This window comes from Siphateles boraxobius, unplaced genomic scaffold (genome assembly GCF_051911475.1).
Source record: "Siphateles boraxobius isolate OS27281-9 unplaced genomic scaffold, OSU_SipBor_1 7, whole genome shotgun sequence".
Lineage (NCBI taxonomy): Eukaryota > Metazoa > Chordata > Actinopteri > Cypriniformes > Leuciscidae > Siphateles > Siphateles boraxobius.
The window spans coordinates 13,825,803-13,846,348 of NW_027509197.1; the positions used below are offsets into that span (position 1 = coordinate 13,825,803).

At 46.1% G+C, this 20,546-nt stretch overlaps 1 protein-coding gene across 1 annotated transcript in view; it reads right to left on the minus strand.

Moving 5' to 3' along the window:
• Positions 1 to 587: 587 nt before the first annotated feature.
• wnt6b (wingless-type MMTV integration site family, member 6b) overlaps positions 588 to 20,546 on the minus strand; it is a 34,941-nt gene continuing 14,982 nt past the window's right edge. Inside the window, exons 3-4 of the mRNA XM_077216946.1 lie at positions 19,116 to 19,420; positions 588 to 2,066 (exon numbers count right to left, since the gene is read on the minus strand). Of these exons, the coding sequence (XP_077073061.1) occupies positions 1,605 to 2,066; positions 19,116 to 19,420 (767 nt within the window). The 3' untranslated portion in view covers positions 588 to 1,604. The remainder of the gene's footprint in view (positions 2,067 to 19,115; positions 19,421 to 20,546) is intronic.

Genomic DNA, 20,546 nt, shown 5'->3' on the forward strand with positions numbered 1-20,546 from the left:
AACTGTTTTTTAATAAGTCTATTTTATTCGGTGATGAGCAACTGTAAGTAGGACTTTCACCTTGAGTCTTCTGTTTTTCAAATCTGAATAAGCTTCCTTTCAAATGCATTGCAAATACAATTCTGGTCTGAATTTTTGCAAGCTCACTTTATAAAAAGTTGTTTTGAAGTGCAGTCGATAATCTTGCACAACTTTCCACCAGATTTCTCAGATAAGAGGTTGCATAGAGAGGAACTACAAATTGAGTCTACATATAAATACAGATGAATCTTATGTTATATTTTGTGGCACTGTAGTCACTTTTCAGTCTCAAGTCTATTATACAGATGCTCCTAATACAAATGCATGTGGAAACGTTATTTCTCTATGGTCTGTGGCTCGCTCCAGATGATACCTTGCGAAGGTATTTTCCAAAAATGCAATACAGGATGGGATGCTTGAGATTAACACTTGATGAAAGTCTCATGGCTGACCTCTTAAATAGCTTGTGAAGCTCTACATTCTTTATGTCCGTTTCTCGACATTTCTGTTTTCTGATTTCATTAACTGTACAGACTGCAGAAATATTCTATTTCAAACATAATGCATTTGGGTGACACTTAATTTATTTAACATGATGCTGAAATGGTGTTTTGATGACCTATATGAGTTCCATGGAAACCAGTGTAAACCATTACACTGTTAACCCTCCAGTGAGAGATCCATTGGGAATAAAACAAAGTGATAAAACATGACAATTTCTCATGCATTCTTCTAAACATTGTCATTAATGATCTGTTGCAATTGGTTTTGAGAACTATTTTGCAGTGTTAGCATACTGAAAGGCATTTCAGAGCATATATATGATGTCAAGAGAATAACTCTTACACAAGAACTCTTAACAAACCAAAACTGAAACAAACCACTGAAAATGCATTTCACTAAGGAGCAAACCAATGAAAAATAGTGATCAGTATCAGTAAAAGTGCATTTAAAACCCCACAGATTAAATATCTCACAAACATAATATTTTTTACATGTTGCATCTCTTGCATTTGCTTTTTACCTTTGAGTGTAAGAGTAAAATGACCTGTTACCCTTTCTGTTAAAAGTTCTCAAAGTGCTTTTGAAGGAAAATAACAGGGCATTAGTCACAAGAAGTAGTCATGATATAAAATGCTTATAAATAACAGTCTTTTTTTCATATCCACCGATATGCCAAAAATCACTTTCTTGATGTTCTGTCACTTCAGAGCACGAACAGCCATTACACAGTGGCTGCGTTGCTGATGTAGATGTGCTTCCATTAAACTCATAAAATATATAGGGCCGATCTAACAGAAAAAGATGCACAAAAGCCTTCTCAATGTGCTGATAAGAATTTCAGAATGTCTTGACTTCACAGCTAAACAACCCCTTGAGTCTTGAGTGATCATTGAGACTAGCGTCCTGGGTTCTCTGAGGGGTGAATCACAAGTCAGACACTCCTCTAGGCTTTTCCAAAGCCTCAAGGTTTGAAATGTGTAAGCATGAATCTGGAATGTTCTAGATTCTTTTGTTCCGACACTGGCACCACTTCCTTGTTTAGAATCGCTCTACTCAATCCCAACAACAAGGGTTCTCAGTTAGTGACACAAACTCAGTTCCTTCCTGACCGAGCACTTTTTACACTGGACCACGCAGCACCAGTGGAAACGGCAAAGACAGTTTTCCTCCAGGACCACCGTCTCGTCCCGGTAACCCCGCTCGCAACACAGAAGGTCACATCCGCTCACGTCCAGCGCTGTGCTGTTGCACATTCGCCCGCGTGTTCCCAAGGAACCTGTCTTCCGATTGGGCAAGCAGAAGTCCGGTGACTCGGCTGAGTAGATGAGATCTTGCTTGTCTGGAGGTTTGATGTTCTGCCCCACTGGGATGAGAGTCTTACCATCATTACCACCCATCACTTTGGATGCCCCATTGAAGCGCTCGAGCAGGCGATCGCCCACTTCGCGGAAGTGAGGCATTTTCTTCCAGCAGGTCCTCAGAGTGCAAGAGCCAGACAGCCCGTGACATTTACATTCAGTTCTCATATAATTCTTCACCGCCTGCAGTTCAAGACACAAAGATAGTTCAGTGAGATAAAAGGAGAAGCTATTTAGAAGGAATTTACCCTCATCTCTCCCCTCCCTCTGTAGCCTCCAGCCACCCGAAAGCCAATCCGAGAGCTTGAAAACGTCTCGGTTACGTATGTAACCCTAGTTCCCTGATAGGGAACGAGACGCTGCGTCAAACGCTGCGGGAACGCCCCTGCGTTGTGCGTCATGAAGCACGTATGGAATCAGCCCAATGGAGAGATGAAACGTCATAGGCGGGTGACGTCATCGACCAGGAAACTATAAAGCACCCCAAAAACACAAGCGCATTAGCTTCTGATAGGCTTGAAGGAAGCGCTAACGGGAGTGCCGGGAGTATGGCGGAGCGACGCAGCGTCTCGTTCCCTATCAGGGAACTAGGGTTACATACGTAACCGAGACGTTCCCTTTCAAGGGAACTTCGAGCTGCGTCAAACGCTGCGGGAACGCGAATACCCACGTCGCCATAGGACCAAATGACCGTCATGTGAGACTAGCGCACAGAGGACGAGAGCACCTGTGCCCCAGGGGTAGAGCTTAAGTCTAGGTCATAGAACTTAATAAAAGTATGCGGTGAAGACCATCCAGCCGCATCACAAACATCACTCAGGGAAACCCCCGACAAAAGAGCTTTAGAAGCAGCCATACTCCTGGTAGAGTGAGCTCGGACAACCAAAGGTGAAGGCTGGCCAGCCGACTCATAAGCAAGTGAGATAGCCTCAACCACCCACTTGCTCATTCTCTGTTTAGACGCCGGACACCCTTTCCTGGGTGGCCCGAAACATACAAAAAGTTGTTCTGATTTCCTCCACAGGGCAGCTCTGTGGACATAAGCGTCTAATGCCCTAACAGGGCAGAGTGAATTAAGTTTCTCCTGGTCCGATGACATAAATGGAGGAGGACAGAAAGCCTGCAGAACCGTAGGTCTAACAATATTAGTAGGAACCTTAGGAACGTAACCTGGTCTAGGATGCAGAAAAGCTTTAACCATGCCAGGTGCAAATTCCAGGCACGAGGGTGAAACCGACAGAGCCTGCAAATCTCCGATTCTTTTTAGTGAAGAGATAGCAAGCAAAAAGATAGTCTTAAAAGTGAGAAACTTCTCGGGAACTTCTTCGATAGGTTCAAAAGGAGCTAGGGAAAGACCTTCTAATACAATGGCCAGATCCCAAGTCGGCACCCTCGTACGAACTGCTGGCCTCAGCCTCAAAGTGCCACGGAGGAAACGAGTTATAAGCGGGTGTCTCCCAAGAGAAACTCCACTGAAAGGGACGTGGTAAGCAGCTAGTGCCGCCACATACACCTTTAGTGTGGAGGGGGATAACCCTGTGGAGAAGCGCTCCTGCAGGAATTCCAGCACTGCACCCACTGGGCAGTTAACTGGGTCCTGCAGGTGTTCTCCACACCAAGAAGTGAAAAGTTTCCACTTCAAGGCATAAAGCTTCCTCGTGGATGGAGCTCTGGAGTTAAGAATGGTCTCAACAACCTCGGTTGAGAGACCGGAGTCTATGAGCTGGGCCCCCTCAGAGGCCAAGCCCACAGTTTCCACAATTCTGGGCGGGGGTGAAGTATCGTGCCCCCCGCCTGGGAGAGTAGATCCCTCCTGACCGGGAGCTCCAAAGGAGAACCGTCCAGGAGAGAAATCAGGTCCGCAAACCATACTCGGGCCGGCCAGAACGGGGCTACTAGTAGTAGACTGACCCCGTCCCGGCGGACCCTCTCCAGAACTCCTGGTAACAGAGCAATCGGGGGAAAGGCGTACAGACGTGACCTCGGCCACGGCTGCACCATAGCATCCAACCCCAGGGGGGCTGGAAGAGTGATGGAGAACCACCGATGACAATGAGTGGTCTCCTTGGAAGCGAATAGGTCCACCTCGGCGCGACCGAAACTCAACCAAAGGAGCTCCACCACCTCGGGGTGGAGTCTCCATTCCCCTGGCCTCGGCCCCTGCCTCGACAGGGAGTCTGCTACCACATTCAAATACCCAGGGAGATACATTGCTCTCAGAGATAGTAGCTTCCCTTGGGACCACAGGAGGATCTGACGGGCCAACTTGTAAAGCCGGCGAGACCGCAGGCCCCCCTGATGATTTATATAAGAGACCACCGACGTGTTGTCTGATTGAACTAACACATGATGGCCTCTCAGGTCTGTTAGGAAGTGTTTCAGAGCCTGAAACACAGCCAACATCTCTAGACAATTTATGTGCCACGAAAGATGATGATCCTGCCACAGACCTTGGGCTGGGCGACCACTCATGACCGCCCCCCACCCTGTGAGGGAAGCATCCGTCGTTAGCGTTATGCGACGACAAAGAGCCCCCAGCACAGGACCTTTGGATAGGAACCAAGTTTCTCTCCACATGACCAGAGCACGAAGGCAGCGCCGCGTGACTTTGAACGTGCGGAGCGGATTTCCCCTCGGGGAGAATCCCTTGGTCCTGAGCCACCACTGTAGCGGTCTCATGTACAACAGGCCGCAAGGTATAACGTTGGACGCTGCTGCCATCAGACCCAACAGTCTCTGAAACTGCTTGACAGTGAGTAGCTGGCCTAGCTTCACTTGTTTCACAGCTGAGAGAATCGAAGCGATGCGGGTCGGAGAGAGTCGCGCCCGCATCGATACCGAATCCCAAACGACACCCAGAAAAGTGGTCTTCTGGGAAGGAGATAATACACTTTTCTTTGCGTTCAGCCTCAACCCCAACTTTCTGATATGAGCGAGGACGACATCTCGATGCCGAACCGCCAACTGCTCGGTCTGAGCTAAAATCAACCAATCGTCGATGTAATTGAGAATACGAATGCCCTGAAGCCTCAGAGGCACTAGTGCTGCATCCATGCATTTCGTGAAAGTGCGGGGAGATAAAGCTAGGCCAAACGGAAGAACCCTGTACTGGTACGCCTCGCCCCCGAAGGCGAACCTCAGGAACTTCCTGTGTTGTGGAAGGATGGACACATGGAAGTATGCGTCCTTCAGATCTATCGTGACAAACCAGTCCTCGGACCTGATTTGAGACACGATCTGCTTGATAGTGAGCATCTTGAATTTTAGCTTCCCTACCGAGCGATTCAATATGCGCAGGTCTAAAATTGGACGCAACCCCCCATCCTTCTTTGGAACGATGAAATATCGGCTGTAATAACCTGACTCCAAACTGGGAGGAGGAACCCGTTCTATAGCCTCTTTTTGAAGGAGCGTTTTCACCTCTTGTTCCAATACCAGAGCCTGCTCGGGGCCCACCACTGTGTGCAGAACCCCTCTGAATTTTGGTGGACGACACCTGAACTGGATAGCATAACCCTTTTCTACTGTCTGCAGGACCCAATGAGATATTTTTGGAAGGCTTTTCCACTCTGCCAGAAATTCTACTAAGGGTACCAGCCTCTCGAGACTGGCCTCTGGTGTAACTTGAGCAGCAGACGCAGCGCCCTGTAACGGCGCACCGGCAGGGAACAACTGGTCTGACCGCTCTGAGACCCTCCTCAGAGGGAGCGAGCGTCCCTCGGGAAAGCGCTCGCTGGGATCGTCTGTGCCCCGGCATAAAGGCGGGGTTGGCAGAACGAGCCCCTGAGGGCACCGAGGAGGAATGGGCACCGTAAAAAGAGGTGAACACCTTTCCGCCTCGGTGGGGACCACCCTCAGCATCCTGAACGGCTTGGCGTCAGGACTTCTTCTTAGCCGAAGCCTTCTTAGCCAATATAACTGTCCTCAGATCAGTTCTACTGGGAGAAGGCTTCGGCTGAGAGTGTCGCGGCTGAGCCCACTGTCCAGCAGGGGGAGCACGAGACGCGACACTCTGCCTCTGCTGCGCTCTATGTGATGAGCTCGAAGACGGCCGGGGCTGCTCCCGCCCAGCAGCCCCAGGGACATGAACTTTAAGGGGAAGAAACTTTTTAAAAGCTGCAGTTTGTTTCTTTTCTTCTTGGAATTTATCGATAACTGAATTCACAGCATCACCAAACAACCCCATGGGAGAAAGAGGAGCATCTAAAAGAAAAGCTTTTTCTCTCTCTTTAATATTAGTCTGATTTAACCACAAATGTCTTTCTGCGGCCACCAGAGCTGCCATAGAACGACCCATTAATTTGGCCGATTCTCTGGTGGCACGCAGGGATAAATCAGCAGCCTGACGCAGTTCGCGAACTACGTCAGTACTGACCTCCTCACTCTCACTCATGTCCCTTAGCAGATCAGCCTGGTATGCCTGCAAAATTGACATAGAATGCAGACATGACGCAGCCTGACCTGCTGCCGAATATGCTTTACCCACCAAAGCCGAAGTGTTTCTTAAAGGCTTGGTGGGTAATGCCGGTGCCTTAAAAGATGATGCTGCTTCGGGGGAGAGATGGCTCGCAAGCGTCTCTTCCACACGAGGCAAAGCACCATAACCATGAGCCTTGGCTCCCATAATATTAGCGTATGTTGAAGTCTGGGGACTAAACACTCTATATGACATCGGTTTTCTCCATGATTTCGACACCTCGGTGTGGAGATCATGGAAAAACGGCAGGCACCGGCGTGGAGGCTGCACACGTGACGGCAAAAATCTCTCATCCAACTTTGATTTAGAAACAGACTCCTGTCTAGTCACTGGCCATTCAATATTAAGTTTTTCAACAGCTCTTGTTAACACCTCCAAAAGCTCATCACTCTCAGGAGTGTGGGGTGGCGAATCCTCCACATCTCCCTCAACACTAACAACATCAAGTTCCTCAGAACTGGATAGCATTGGTGCCTCAGCCCGAGCGGAAGAAACCGCAGCGCGTGCTTCCGAACCCGGGACTGAGGCACTGGATCTCACAGGTGAAGGGAGAGATAAGGCAGAGCCCGTCTCAAACCCCGCTGTGAGATCCATCTGCGATCCCCACGATAAGCGCCGCCGCTCTGCCTCGGCAGAAGCGGGACCCGAACCGCGGGGAGCGCGCACCGAACCGCTCTCCTCAAAGAGCGACCGGCGGGAGCGGAGCGTCCTTAACGGCAAACGCTCGCAATGCTCACAGTCTGCTCCCTCGAGAGCAAACTGGGCATGCTGAACTCCCAAACAAACAACACAAAGATCATGTGTATCCCCGCTCGTTAAATAACGCGAGCAGGGAGGAACACACTTTCTAAACTGCTGTTCGTCCGCCATAATCTCTCAATATATATATATATAGGGATAAATTGTTTGTGTGGTGCAGGGTATGTAAGACAGACAATATCACACAGGGACAGATTCACATGTAGCGCGACTGAAAGCACAGAAGCTAATGCGCTTGTGTTTTTGGGGTGCTTTATAGTTTCCTGGTCGATGACGTCACCCGCCTATGACGTTTCATCTCTCCATTGGGCTGATTCCATACGTGCTTCATGACGCACAACGCAGGGGCGTTCCCGCAGCGTTTGACGCAGCTCGAAGTTCCCTTGAAAGGGAACAGATTCATACAGTTCTATACCTGTTGAAATAAACATCTGATAAATGCATCATTAACATTTTTCTCACTTTGATTCCAAACAATTCTTTAGCGAGGCATTTAAAAAAAAAAGGTACTGTAGAAGAAAATAACTATCTGCCAAACATGTCTATATGACCCCACCTCGCTCCTTAATGCCTATTTACCTGTGATTGACCCCTTACTAACAGGACCCGAGGCTGTGAGGCAGTGACCCCTGGAAGATGAAGCACTACTGATACTAGTGAATAACTAATATGAGGGTTTGACCACTGGCCAACTGATGATTGCTTTAAGGAAATTTGGTTAAATTTTGGTTTGCTTAAAGGGATTGCATAAATCTGACTTATATGGCCTACTGAATAATAGTGTATTGTAAACTATACAATAGTAAACTGAGAAAAGAGTAGTTGCATACATTTCAAGAGATATTCAAAATGATCTAGTCTAGTGCACACATCCGCCAGATATTTCCATTGTACAGTATTACAAAAGTAGATACAATGTAGACATTACAGATGCCACTAGAGGCATCAAATGAACAGTAATTGCAACATAATGGTTGCTTTCCAAAAAGGAAAGTTTTTTAAACTCCTTTTGCACTGGCTAAAAGGTGTAACAGACACACTCACACTTAATTTTTTTTTTTTCTGCACACTATACCATGAAAAAATATAACAGAAAATGTAAATAAAGTACCGTTCAAAAGTTTTGGGTTAGACCTTTTAATGTTTTTGACAGAAGTCTCAAAGGCTGCATGTATTTGATCAATAATACGGTAAAAACAGTAAGATTGTGAAATAGTAAAACAACATTATAAATGCATTTCCTGTCAATTTGAATCAATTTAATGCATACTTGCTAAACAAAAGCGTTAATTTCTTTAAAAAATATCACTGACCAAATATTTGAACAGTAGTGTAGGTGTGTCATTCAATTAAATATTTAATCATTATTAAGTTAAATATGTTAAAGGTGCCGTGTGTAAATTTTAGCGGCATCTAGTGGTGAGGTTGCAAATTGCAAAATGGCCAAGATGTCGTCATCTGAGACAGCAAAAATTACTTAATTTTTCAGCAAAACAATGTGTTAATGTGAATATTATTGTTACATTTTTACTTTAGCTAGCTTCTTTGCATGAAGAACAACATAGTGGCGAAATGTGCTCTGTAGATAAGTTTGTACGTTTAGGGCTACTGTAGAAACATGGCGGTGCAAAATTGTGACTTAAATGTGAGGGGACCTGCAGTGTATGTAGATAGAAATGGCTCATTCTAAGTCAATAAAAACATATTGTTTCATTATGTAAGGTCTTTATACACCATTGAAATCATAGTTATGTATATTATAATGCATTTCTGTCAATAGATACTCCTAAATATTACACCTTTAATTTATTTATTTGATTTGATGTTGAAACTTTTTCATTCAGTTCTGTTATTACTAAAACTGATTGCAACATTTAGAGCTGATTGGAAATGATTGGAACTGCAGCGCAAGCATCCATGTTCACACAACCACACACTTACACACACTAAAGGACACACCTCTAGAGGAGCAGGTGTTTCCCTTTCGAGGGAACTCGAGTTGGCAGTGACATCAGGACCAGGAAGCTATGAAGCACACCCAGACCAAACATTGTCAGCTTCTGTGCGCTCTGTGTTAAATTGTTTGTCTTATTTAGCGTTGTCTGTCCTAAAGTACAAAGTACAAGACATATTGTGAGCAAACAGTCAATTAAGTTGTGTGTTCCTCCCTGCCTTCGCTACATCACGGGCGGCGATACACAAGATTTGTGCATTGTTAGTTTGGGATCAGAGCATGTAGGTCTTGAGGGGGCTGACTGTGTGCATTGCGAGAGATTACAGTTTCGCAGGCTCCGCTCCTGCCTGTCACTCTTTGAGGAGGGTGATCAGGCTAGTGTTCCCCTGTGGTTCCGGTTAGCAAATGGATCGCAGAGTATTAGAGACGGGCTCTGCCTTTTCTCTGCCCTCACCCTCAGATTCCAGCACTGTCTTGCTGGGACCGGAAGCCTGCACTGCGGCTTCTTCTGCCCGGAGTGAGAGCCCCGTGCTTCAGCTCTCCAGCTCTGAGAAGGTGGATGTGCTGAGCATTGATGCGGGGGAATCTGATGATTCGCCACCCTCATCCCCTGTGTACAAGGAGCTTGTAGAGCTTAAAACTCATGCTTTGGCTCAGTTAAACATCAATTGGCCAGCCAAGAAGCAGGGCGCACAACCAAAAAGTAAATTAGATGAGCATTTTTTGCAAAAGTAAAATCACAACCTCCTTGTCAGGGCCTCCTGTTTTTTCCTGGTTTGCATAATAAAATCTCTAAATAATGGAAAAAAAACATATTCAGCCCTCAGCCAATATATATGCAAACAGTAAGGGGTTGAATCCACATGGGTATGGGGCAATGCCTACGGTGGAACAGGCGCTCGCTATCTGTTCCCTTCTACAGCATGAGGCCCCGACATTACCCAACAAGCCATGCAGGACAATGTCGGCTTTGGCGGCTTTGGCGGCTTATTAGGCACTAGGTCAGGCTGGTGCGTGTCTGCATATAATGGCCATCTTCCAGGCAGACCTGCTGAGAGACCTTGATGAATGTGAGGGGGTACACCCAGACACATTTAAAGCGCTGCGCCGTGTCGCTCTATGGCAGCCCTGGTGGCCATAGAGAGGCATCTGTGGTAAAACTTGTCTGATATAAAATCTAAAGACAAGTCGTTTCTTTTGGATGCTCCACTTACCCCTCCTGGCCTCTTTGGGGATGCAGTCAACTCTGCCGTCAAGAGGTTCCAGGAGGCGAAAAAGGTGGTGGCAGTGTTCAAAAGCTAGCTCCCTTGCCAGACTCAGATCTCTTGGGCTGCTGGGCGGACGGCGGGCCCCTCCAGGGGAGAGTGGTCCACACCTCATTATACAGTGTCCTCAGGGGGCCGTTCTGCTAACCCCGCCACCTGTGGTGTTTTTGGGCGCAGCAGTTTCCAGTGAACACATGTCTCAGGCACAAGACGTTATGTCAATGCATCTGAGTCAGTCCCTCAACATTACATTGTTGAGACGCTCGCATCCTCTGAGGAGGGAAATAGAGGAATCAGCTGAATCTTTCCCTGCCAGTTTGCTTCAGGGTGCCAAGCTGACTACTCAAAATACACCAGAGGCCAGTCTCGAGAGGCTGGTTCCCTTAGTAGAACATCTGGCAGTGTGGAAATGGGTCCTGCAGACTGTAGAAAGGCTACAAATTCCAAATTTGGAGTCATCCGCCTCGTTTCAACTGGGTTTTGACCACTGTCGTAGGCTCTGAGTAGGCTTTTGGTAATGGAACAATAAATAAAAACTCTTCTACAGCCTGTACTTCCTTGTTCCAAAGAAAGATGGGGGATTGTGTCCAATTTTAGATCTGCGGCAGTTAAATCGTTCAGTCAGAAGGCTCAAGTTCAAAATTTTGACAGATCGTGACTCAAATCAGATCCGAGGACTGGTTTATCATGATAGACCTCTAGGACTCATAATTCCACATATCCATCCTTTCACAACACATGAAGTTCCTGAGGTTCCCTTTTGGGTGCGAATCGTACCAATATTGGGTTCTTCTTTTCGGTCTAGCTCTTATCACCCTGCACTTTCACGAAATGCGTGGATGGAGCTCTGGCTCCGCTGTGAGACTCATAGAGTCAGGTCTCTCCACAAGGAAGCTGTACGCTCTGAAGTGGAGTGTGTTCGCTTCGTGGTGCTCAAAGCACAAAGTTTTGTTGTTATTGTGAGTGTACACAAATAAAAGTTTACATATTCAAATGATGTATTACTTGTTTCTGTATGACAAAAAAATTACGGAGTATTTTAAGTCTGGTTTTGTTACTATGTGGAAAAAATCCACCAAAGCGCACCGGCACATTTGTCGACCCCAGCGGGTTAACTGCCCGGTTGGTATAGTGCTGGAGTTTCTGCAAGAGCGGTTCTCTGCAGGGTAATCTCCCTCCACTCTGAAGGCCATAGCTGCTTACCACAAACCTTTTGGTGGTGAGTCGTTAGGGAGAAACCCATTAGTGACACGCTTTCTCCATGGCTCACTAAGGCTGTGGCCTGCAAGCCACACTAGAATTCTGGCTAGGGACCTGGCTTTGGTGCTAGGAGGCTTGTCTATGGCTCCATTTGAGCCTATTGAAACTGTACCAGTGAAGTTTCTGACCTCTAAGACGGTATTCCTTCTGGCTATTACGTATCTTAAAAGAGTGGGAGACCTCCAGGCCCTGTCGGTGTCCCCTATGTGCCTCAAATTTGCACCAGGGATTGTCAAGGCATTCTTGTAACCTAGACTGGCTTATTTGCCCAAAGTACCTACTAGTGTGTCATGGCCTATTATTTTGCAGGCCTCCTGTCCTCCTTTCAGAAGTTCAGACCAGCAGAAGCTTAATTCAGTGTGTCCAGGGAGAGTACTGTGGAAAAAAACGCTCAAATGTTTGTGTGCTTTGGTTCGCACAAGAAAGGACTGCCAGCAACCAAACAGACTCTGAGCAAGTGGATAGTCGAGGCTATCTCTCTTGCTTATCTCACCTTTGGCTTTCAGAGCACACTCAATGAGTATGGCGGCCTATAAGGCCTTATGAATAGGGGCTTCAGTTCAAGATGTTTGTGATGCGGCAGGGTCCTCTACGCTCAAATTTGTGGGATTGTACAATCTGGACCTGGGAGCTACACCAGGTTCACATGTGTTTTCATCTTAGTGTGCTTGGAGTGATTCACACAAATAGGCACTTGTAAGTCTGGCGATTTGGTCATTTTCGCTGAGTTAGCGTGAGTTCCCTCGAAATGGATTGTCTCATGTTAGGACAGTAACTATGGTTCCCTGAGAGGGGAGGAGATGCTGCGTCTCCCTGCATCCCTGGGATCGACTTGCTTTGGCCTATTAGTAGCTGACCATTTTTGGTCAGGGTGCGCTCAATAGCTATAATAATAACCTGTGACATTCTGTCTAATAACTAATAACCTGTGACATTCCGTCATGTCATTGTACATTACACACGTGCTTCAGACAAATTCTAGCAGAGGCGTTCCCAAAGTGTCAATGACGCAGCATCTCGTTCCCTTCTCAGGGAACGGGGGCTACAGTAGTAACCTGAGACATTCTCAATAAATAGAAAAAAAACATTCTTTATGGAAAATATATTGTGTAATATCTTTACACATATGATGTATTGTCCATAAGACATTAAAGTTTATTATTGAATTACTGCACATATGAATTTCTGTGTTTGCATTTTCTATGCATTTCTATGCTGTTTATGTTGTGAATGAGATGAGAAAAGTACACAGCTGAATATCACCTCTGCTCAGTGTCGTATTGCACATTACTATATAATTCATATTAAATTAATATTATTGACAATTTTCTACTGAAAGAAACTGGATGTGTCAACTCATAATAATATTTACTTGTTTAATTTAATGTACATATAATGCTGTCATTTTAAAAGCCCTAGTTCAAAAAAATGACACTCCTTTATATATTAAATTGACGGAACGGAGAGAGTGGTGATTTAACTAGTCTCAACTGTCTTCTTCAGCTTCTGCCAAGTATATTTCCATAACATTTCCGAGCTCTTCCATGCTTGGGGTTTTGAAGTGCACCATCTGCTCATTTGAGCTTGACTATCTCTGAAGGGTTGTACAGGCAAAACAGCACACGACTGTGCTTGTATCATCTATGCATCAATGCAAAAAATCTATCTACAGTGATATCGTTCCAAGAACATGAAAAAAACATATCTACGCCAAACCTGCATGAGGGTGACAGGTACTAACTGAGGCTGATGTACAAAACACTGTGCAAAACATGTAAGTAAATACTGTAAAAGCTATAAGTCTAGTAATCACAATTCCTAATTGTGTTTATGGTTGATATGTATTATATGTATGTGAACTAAGAACTCTATATTAAAAATATATACAAAATTAGTTTCTGTCAGGACCACTATCGTCAAATACGATTGACAATTAGCATACAGTTTGGATTGACGGTGTGAGTCTGTTCTGGGCAAGAACTCCCTGCGCATCCATACAGCATAGCATGGCTAAAAGCAGGGAGAGCAGCAATAACCCCCTTAGGGTAAACTGTCATGGTTCATGGATTTATTGACTCATTTTCTCTCCCTGTGAGTGTGTGTCCTTGTGGGTGTCTACTAATTGTGCTGATCAGCTCATTAGCGCCAGCTGCGGCTTGTCAGCTCAGCTATTTAATGTCTGTGTATTCTGTCTTGTGTTGTCAGATCGTTTGGTTTCTCTTGTGGTCGAGTCCTGGTCCTGTTCGTGTTCTCTGGTTTCTCATCTTCGTTTCCTGTTTGGAGTTCTGTCCCTGGCTGCCTGGTCGTTCCTACGGTGACCCACGGAGGATTGGTTTTGCCCATTGCATCCCTGCGCTGCCTTGTGTCTCTGTTACCTGCCATTTTACCTTTTACCTTTCCCATTCTATCACCACTGTTGTTATTGTTGAATAAACAGTCCTTTCACTCGCTACTGAATCTGCTTCTACTTCTCGACAGAAGGATCTTACCACTGTCATGGATTCAGCGAGGGAAGTTGATCTGCAGGAATTCCTATCCCGCAGTAATTCACGCATTGATCGACAGGAGGAGCAGATGGTGGCAATGGGTCATGCGGTACAGGCCTTGGTAGGTTGCGCAGGTGTCCGAGCTCACCAACCAACTCTGACAACTGAGAGCTCCCACTGCGCCAGCCCCACCGTCAGTTCGCCCTTCTCCTGCGAACACTGGTCGTCAGCATGAGCCACGTCTACCCACACCTGAAGTCTACACGGGTGGGACCAACTACTTCAGAGCATTTTTAACTAAATGTTCTTTATTCTTTTCTCTCCAGCCACTGACGTTTTTCACTGAACAGTCTAAGGTAGCCGGCATGCTCGCCGACCTTTGTCAGAACAACAGACCCGTCTCCGACTATTCCATCGAGTTCTGGACATTGGCGGCCAAGTGCAAATGGAACGAGGAGGCGCAGTGGGACATGTTCCTGCATGGGCTGGCTGACCGCATTCAGAAGGAGATCTTCACATTGGAACTTCCAACGAGTCTCAACGGACTGATTGAGTTGGCTTTGCATGGCTCTGAGTATTCTACTGCCAGTATCAGCAATGCGGTCAGCCCCACGTTCGATCACGAACCCATTCAGGTGGGTAGAGGGGAACTGGACACTTTCTGGTGAACTGCCCAGTAAAAGACCAAGCCCGGCAGTAGGACTTAGGTTACTGTCGGGACTACTAGCCGTGGAAGCTAGCCTCTCCTCCCGGTAAAACTCCAGTGAGCGAACGGAGTTCATCTTTGTCAAGCTCTTCTGTATACAGGAGCAGAAGGTAATTTTATGGACTACACCCTGGCACAACACCCCCGGATTCCCATAATTCCACTCACCCACCCGATCTCTGTCAATGCACTTAACGGACAAGAACTTCCTGCCATTACTTTCACCACCGGTCTGATCACCCTCGTCACGTCTGGGAATCACACGGAGAAGTTGTCATTCCTGCTCACTGAATCTTCATCACCCTCCATTATTGTGGGCCACCCCTGGTTGATTCAGCACAACCCTAAGATTGACTGGGGCCATGGTCCCATCTCGGCCTGGAGCGATCAGTGTTTTGCCTCTTGTCTTGTGCCTGAGGAGTACCTCGGCCTGAATTAAGTTTTCAGTTAGTCCTGGGCTGCTTCTCTTCCTCCGCATCATCCCTATGACTGTGCTAAAGATCTACTGCCAGGTACGTCTCTGCCTAAAGGCAAGTTATACTCACTTTCAGCTTCAGAGAGGGAGGCCATGGAGAAATACATTTCTGATTCTCTAGCAGCCGTCCTTCCTCTTCTCCTGCGGGGGCGGGGTTCTTTTTTGTGGGGAAAAAGGATGGTTCTCTGCGACCGTGTATTGATTACCGGGGGCTGAACAACATCACGGTCAAGAATACCTATCCTTTGCCGTTGACGTCTTCAGCCGTCGAGCGGTTGCAGGGAGCATCCATCTTCACAAAACTGGACTTGCACAATGCATATTAGAGATGCGCGGATGGGCTATTATTCCATCCGCAACCGCATCACAAAACTCATCATCGGTCCGCCATCCATCTGCACCAATGTTTTTGACCAATTTTCCCGCCCGCCATCCGCTGATACAAGGCGCTGCTGGTGAGACTAAAAACCGCCCGCCACCCGCCCGCCACCCGCCCGAATTTAATTAAAATATATTTTTCCGTCACGTCATCCGCCCGATCCACGGTTTATCCGCGGATATAACCGCCAACCGAGCATCTCTAATGCATATCATTTGGTTCGCATAAGGGAGGGGGATGAGTGGAAAACCGCTTTTAATACCCCCAGGGGGCATTTTGAATATCTTGTCATGCCTTTCGGTCTGTCAAACTCCCCTGCGGTTTTCCAGGCACTTGTTAATGACGTGCTGAGAGATTTGGTAAATCAGTTCATATATCTCTTACCTGGTTGACATATTGATATTTTCCTCTTCTCTCCAGGAACATGTTCAGCACGTCAGGCGAGTGCTCTGCTTTTTGTCAAGGCAGAGAAATGCACGTTCCATGCACAGTCAGTTCCATTTTTGGGGTATATCATCTCCTTAGAGGGGGTGCGGATGGATCCCGACAAGGTTAAGGCTATGGTGGAATGGCCAACCCCAGATTCCCCTAAGGCCCTGCAGAGGTGTCTGGGGTTTGCCAATTTTTACCAGGATTTCATTCGCAATTTCAGCCAACTAGTCACTCCTCTGACCGCCTTGACCCTCATCAAGATGACATTCGGGTTGTCCGGTGCAGCTGAAACTGCATTTTCCAACCTCAAGAGCCACTTTGTTTCAGCTCCCATTCTGATAGCCCCTGATCCTTCACGTCAGTTTGTCATCCTCACGTCACGGAGGTCGACGTGTCTGAGATGGGGGTAGGAGCGGTTCTCTCCCAGCGCTTATCCACGGATGACAAGATGCATCCTTGAGCGTTTTTCTCTCATTGTTTATTGTTTGCCAAACGTAATTATGATATTGGTAACAGAGAGCTGCTGGCAGTCAAGTTAGCGTTGGAGGAATGATGGCATTGGTTAGAGGGTTCGGGGGTACCTTTTATCGTCTGGACCGACCAGAAGAATCGTGAATATATCAGATCAGCTAAACGACTCTAAACGACTTTTTTTCGGTCGTTTTGAGTTTTCCTTTCTTATTGTCCGGGTTCTAAAAACATCAAACCAGATGCATTGTCTCGTGTTTTTGACCTTTCCGAACGCCCGTCCACTCCCGAGTGTATTATACTTGAGAGGCTCATTGTCTCCACACTCCGTGTTGTTATTGTTATTGTTATTGAGAGACTCATTGTCACATTCTTTGTTGGGTCATTGCTCCAATGTGGCGTGTCACCCAGGAGTAAACCATACCAGCTTTTTGGTCAAGCAACAATTTTGTTGGCCCTCTATGGCTCGGGACATTCTGAGTTTTGTTTTGGCATGTTCTATCTGTGCTCGTGGTAAGACTTCCAATCGACCCCTGGATGAGTTACTCCAACCGCTGTCTGTCCCTTCGAGACCCTGGTCCCACATCACACTCGATTTTGTATCTGAATTGAGAGTAGTTTAGGGTACCTGCCACCTTTTTTTCCCAGTCTGGAATCCGAAGTCACAGGAATCCGAAGTCCCCTCTGCCCACGCTTTCGTCCATAGGTGCCGCCACACTTGGACGCCACATAGGTATTCCGTCCTGTGTTGCCAGGTGGGTGCGTGCACTAAGGCTCAGGCCGATAGCCACCAGTCAAAACCTCCTGTCTACGTTGTGGGTCAAAAAGTGTGGCTTTCTTCTAAGAACATTCCTCTCCACTCCGTCTGTAACAAATTAGCTCCCAAATTCATCGCTCATTCACTGTCACCAAGATTCATAGTCCGGTGAGAGTCCGCTTTAAACTTCCTACTGCGTACAGGAGAATTCATCCCGTTTTTCATGTCTCCAAATTGAAGCCAGTTTTTCATTCTAATATGAATCCGACTGCCCCAGTTTATTTGGTTAAACGCATTATGGATTTGAGACGGAGGGGATGCAGATTTCAGTACCTGGTGGACTGGGAAGGTTACGGGTCCCTGCTAGTTGGGTCCCTGCTAGGGACATTCTGGATCACTCCCTTATTGATGATTACAATCAACAGGTAAGTTCTCCAGGAGGCGCTCCTAGGAAGAGGGGTATTGTCACGCTTCATGGATTCATTGACTCATTCTCTCTCCCTGTGTGTGTCCTTGTGGGTGTGTCAGCTGATTGTGCTGATCAGCTCATTAGCGCCAGCTGCGGCTCGTCAGTTTAGCTATTTAATGTCTGTGTATTCCGTCCTGTGTTGCCAGATCATTTGGTTTCTGTTGTGGTCGAGTCCTGGTCCTGTTTGTGTTCTCTGGTTTCTCGTCATCGTTTCCTGTTTGGAGTTCTGTCCCTGACTGCCCGGTCGTTCGTGCAGTGACCCACGGAGGATCGGTTTTGCAAATCCATTGCATTCCTGCGCTGCCTTGTGCCTCTGTTACCTGCCATTTACTCGTATTTTGACCCATTCTATCACCACTGTTGTTATTGTTCGATAAACAGTCTTTTCACTCGCTACTGAATCTGCTTCTAATTCTTGACATAAACAGAACAGATTCGCTCCCAAAGCTTCAAAGACGATGATGTAGCGTGAGTTCCCTCGAAATGGATTGTCTCATGTTAGGACAGTAACTATGGTTCCCTGAGAGGGGAGGAGATGCTGCGTCTCCCTGCATCCCTGGGATCGACTTGCTTTGGCCTATTAGTAGCTGACCATTTATCATTTATCAGCAGATATCATTAATTAAAAATTTTAATGTACAACACAATTCGAGAGTTTAGTCTGATTCAATGGGGAATCAGAATGCCAAATCCTGACTGGACGAGAGGAGGAGCTGGGGATGGAGGAGGGTAATTAGCTTCTGAGAAACACGATAGCTGTTGATAATATTGGAGGAGCATATATATGAATGCTGTTATGGGTGTCATATTCCTATAGGTAGACGTGGATCAGCTGAGAGTCAGCTGATGCGAGCTTGACTAACGTGACCTGCCAGAAGTGACGCTATGCTTGATTTCTGTTGCATTAATCACTATTGCACATGGATATAGTACAGAATAACGTACTGACTGTTTCTTTATTTGATAATATGTAGTTAAAGGTGCACATTGTTTTGTCAATATTATTTTATAAAAAACGAAACCTTATACATGTCTTTACAGTTGTATTTGATCAATTTAAAGCATCCTTGTGGAATAAAAATATTAACCTAAACATCACCCCCTCCCCACCCCCCACTGACCCCAAAGTTTTAAATGGTAGTGTATAATGTTACGACATTATTTTTTAAATATATTTTAATTTAATATATAGATAGGGCCAATTATTGGATTGGATGTATACCACCATCTGCCGCTTAACGACTGTATAAAGCTATTAAGTTTGGTTAATTGCAACATTGCAATAATTGGTTTAAAATTTTTATTCTACAGGTATTTGTGACAAGATAAACATGAAATAACGTACCAGTCGTCCAGCCTCATTATTATGAAGGTCTATCAGTGTGCGGATGTCACTCTTGCCCTTCCTCCGTCTGGCGTCCATGAACTGCTTGGACTTCTCATAGCCGAACTCCACGTCGTCTCCACAGCCCCCCCACTCCCACTTGACCCCTTCGGTTGGGCCTATACTGGCTAAACGAGGGGGAGGCCCTCTACTCCGCGTGGCCTCGCAGCCACATTGCAGCAGCTCCCCCATGCTGCAAGCCTGGGTCACTGCATGCGTCACACCCGCTGCTGTGATGGCATACACGAACGCTGTCTCTCGGATGTCTGTGAAGACACACAAACACACACACACACGCACAGAGAGAGAGAGAGAGAGAGAGAGAGAGAGAGAGAGAGAGAGAGAGAGAGAGAGAGAGAGAGAGAGAGAGAGAGAGAGAGAGAGAGAGAGAGAGAGAGAGAGAGAGAGAGAGAGAGAGAGAGAGAGAGATCAAAGTTAGCTTCTGATTGTTGGCCAGCCTGGGTTACATCTGACTCTGATAATTATGGCACTTCAGATATCCTAAAGCTGCATGGGCTATTTCTGTGATAAGGTAGTCTCATCCCAATGACAGTACTACTGTGGCACAAGCCATATATGAGGACAGCACAAGCTGCATTGTGGATAAGTCCTTATGCTGTCCAGTTAAAGATCATGTTCCATGATGCTCCAATATGTAAGAACTTTTTTAAACAAACAACCCAAACATGACAGGAATAAATTGCATTGTCCAATATATTAAAATAGAAAACATTTATTTTAAATATGCATTTTCATTATTTAAATTACATTGTACACTTTATGTAAAAAGTTATTTTAAAAGAAAGTGACAGGGCCAATTCACCAGAAGAATTTATTAAATGCTAACATTTAATAATGCTTTCTGAAAACAAATTCACAAGTGTTTAGCAACTTGTAGTAAGGGAGTTGAAAGAAATTACTTTTATCCTGTGTAAATGCTGGATGCAGTGCAGTCAGTCTTCAGTCTTGTGCCAATTCTGCATCCCATGATTCGGTGAATGGGATTCATTAAAGCCAGTGAAATGGAATCAGAGCTCATGAGTGCACACACACACACACACACACACACACACACACACACACACACACACACACACACACACACACACACACACACACACACACACACACACACACACACACACACACACACACACACACACACACAGATATTAATCCCTGCTGTCCATTCACACGCCCTCTGCCGTCTTCACACTGTGAAGCAATGTGTGTGCGTTCCTGTTTTGATACATCTATGGACATTCTGACAGCTCCCCACCTGAAATCATCTGTAGCTTTTTAGCACACAACAAAACACCAATTAAATCTGCATAAACTAAGCACTGTTTACTACATTACTATCCAAAAATGCAGTACCCTAAAGAGAAGCAG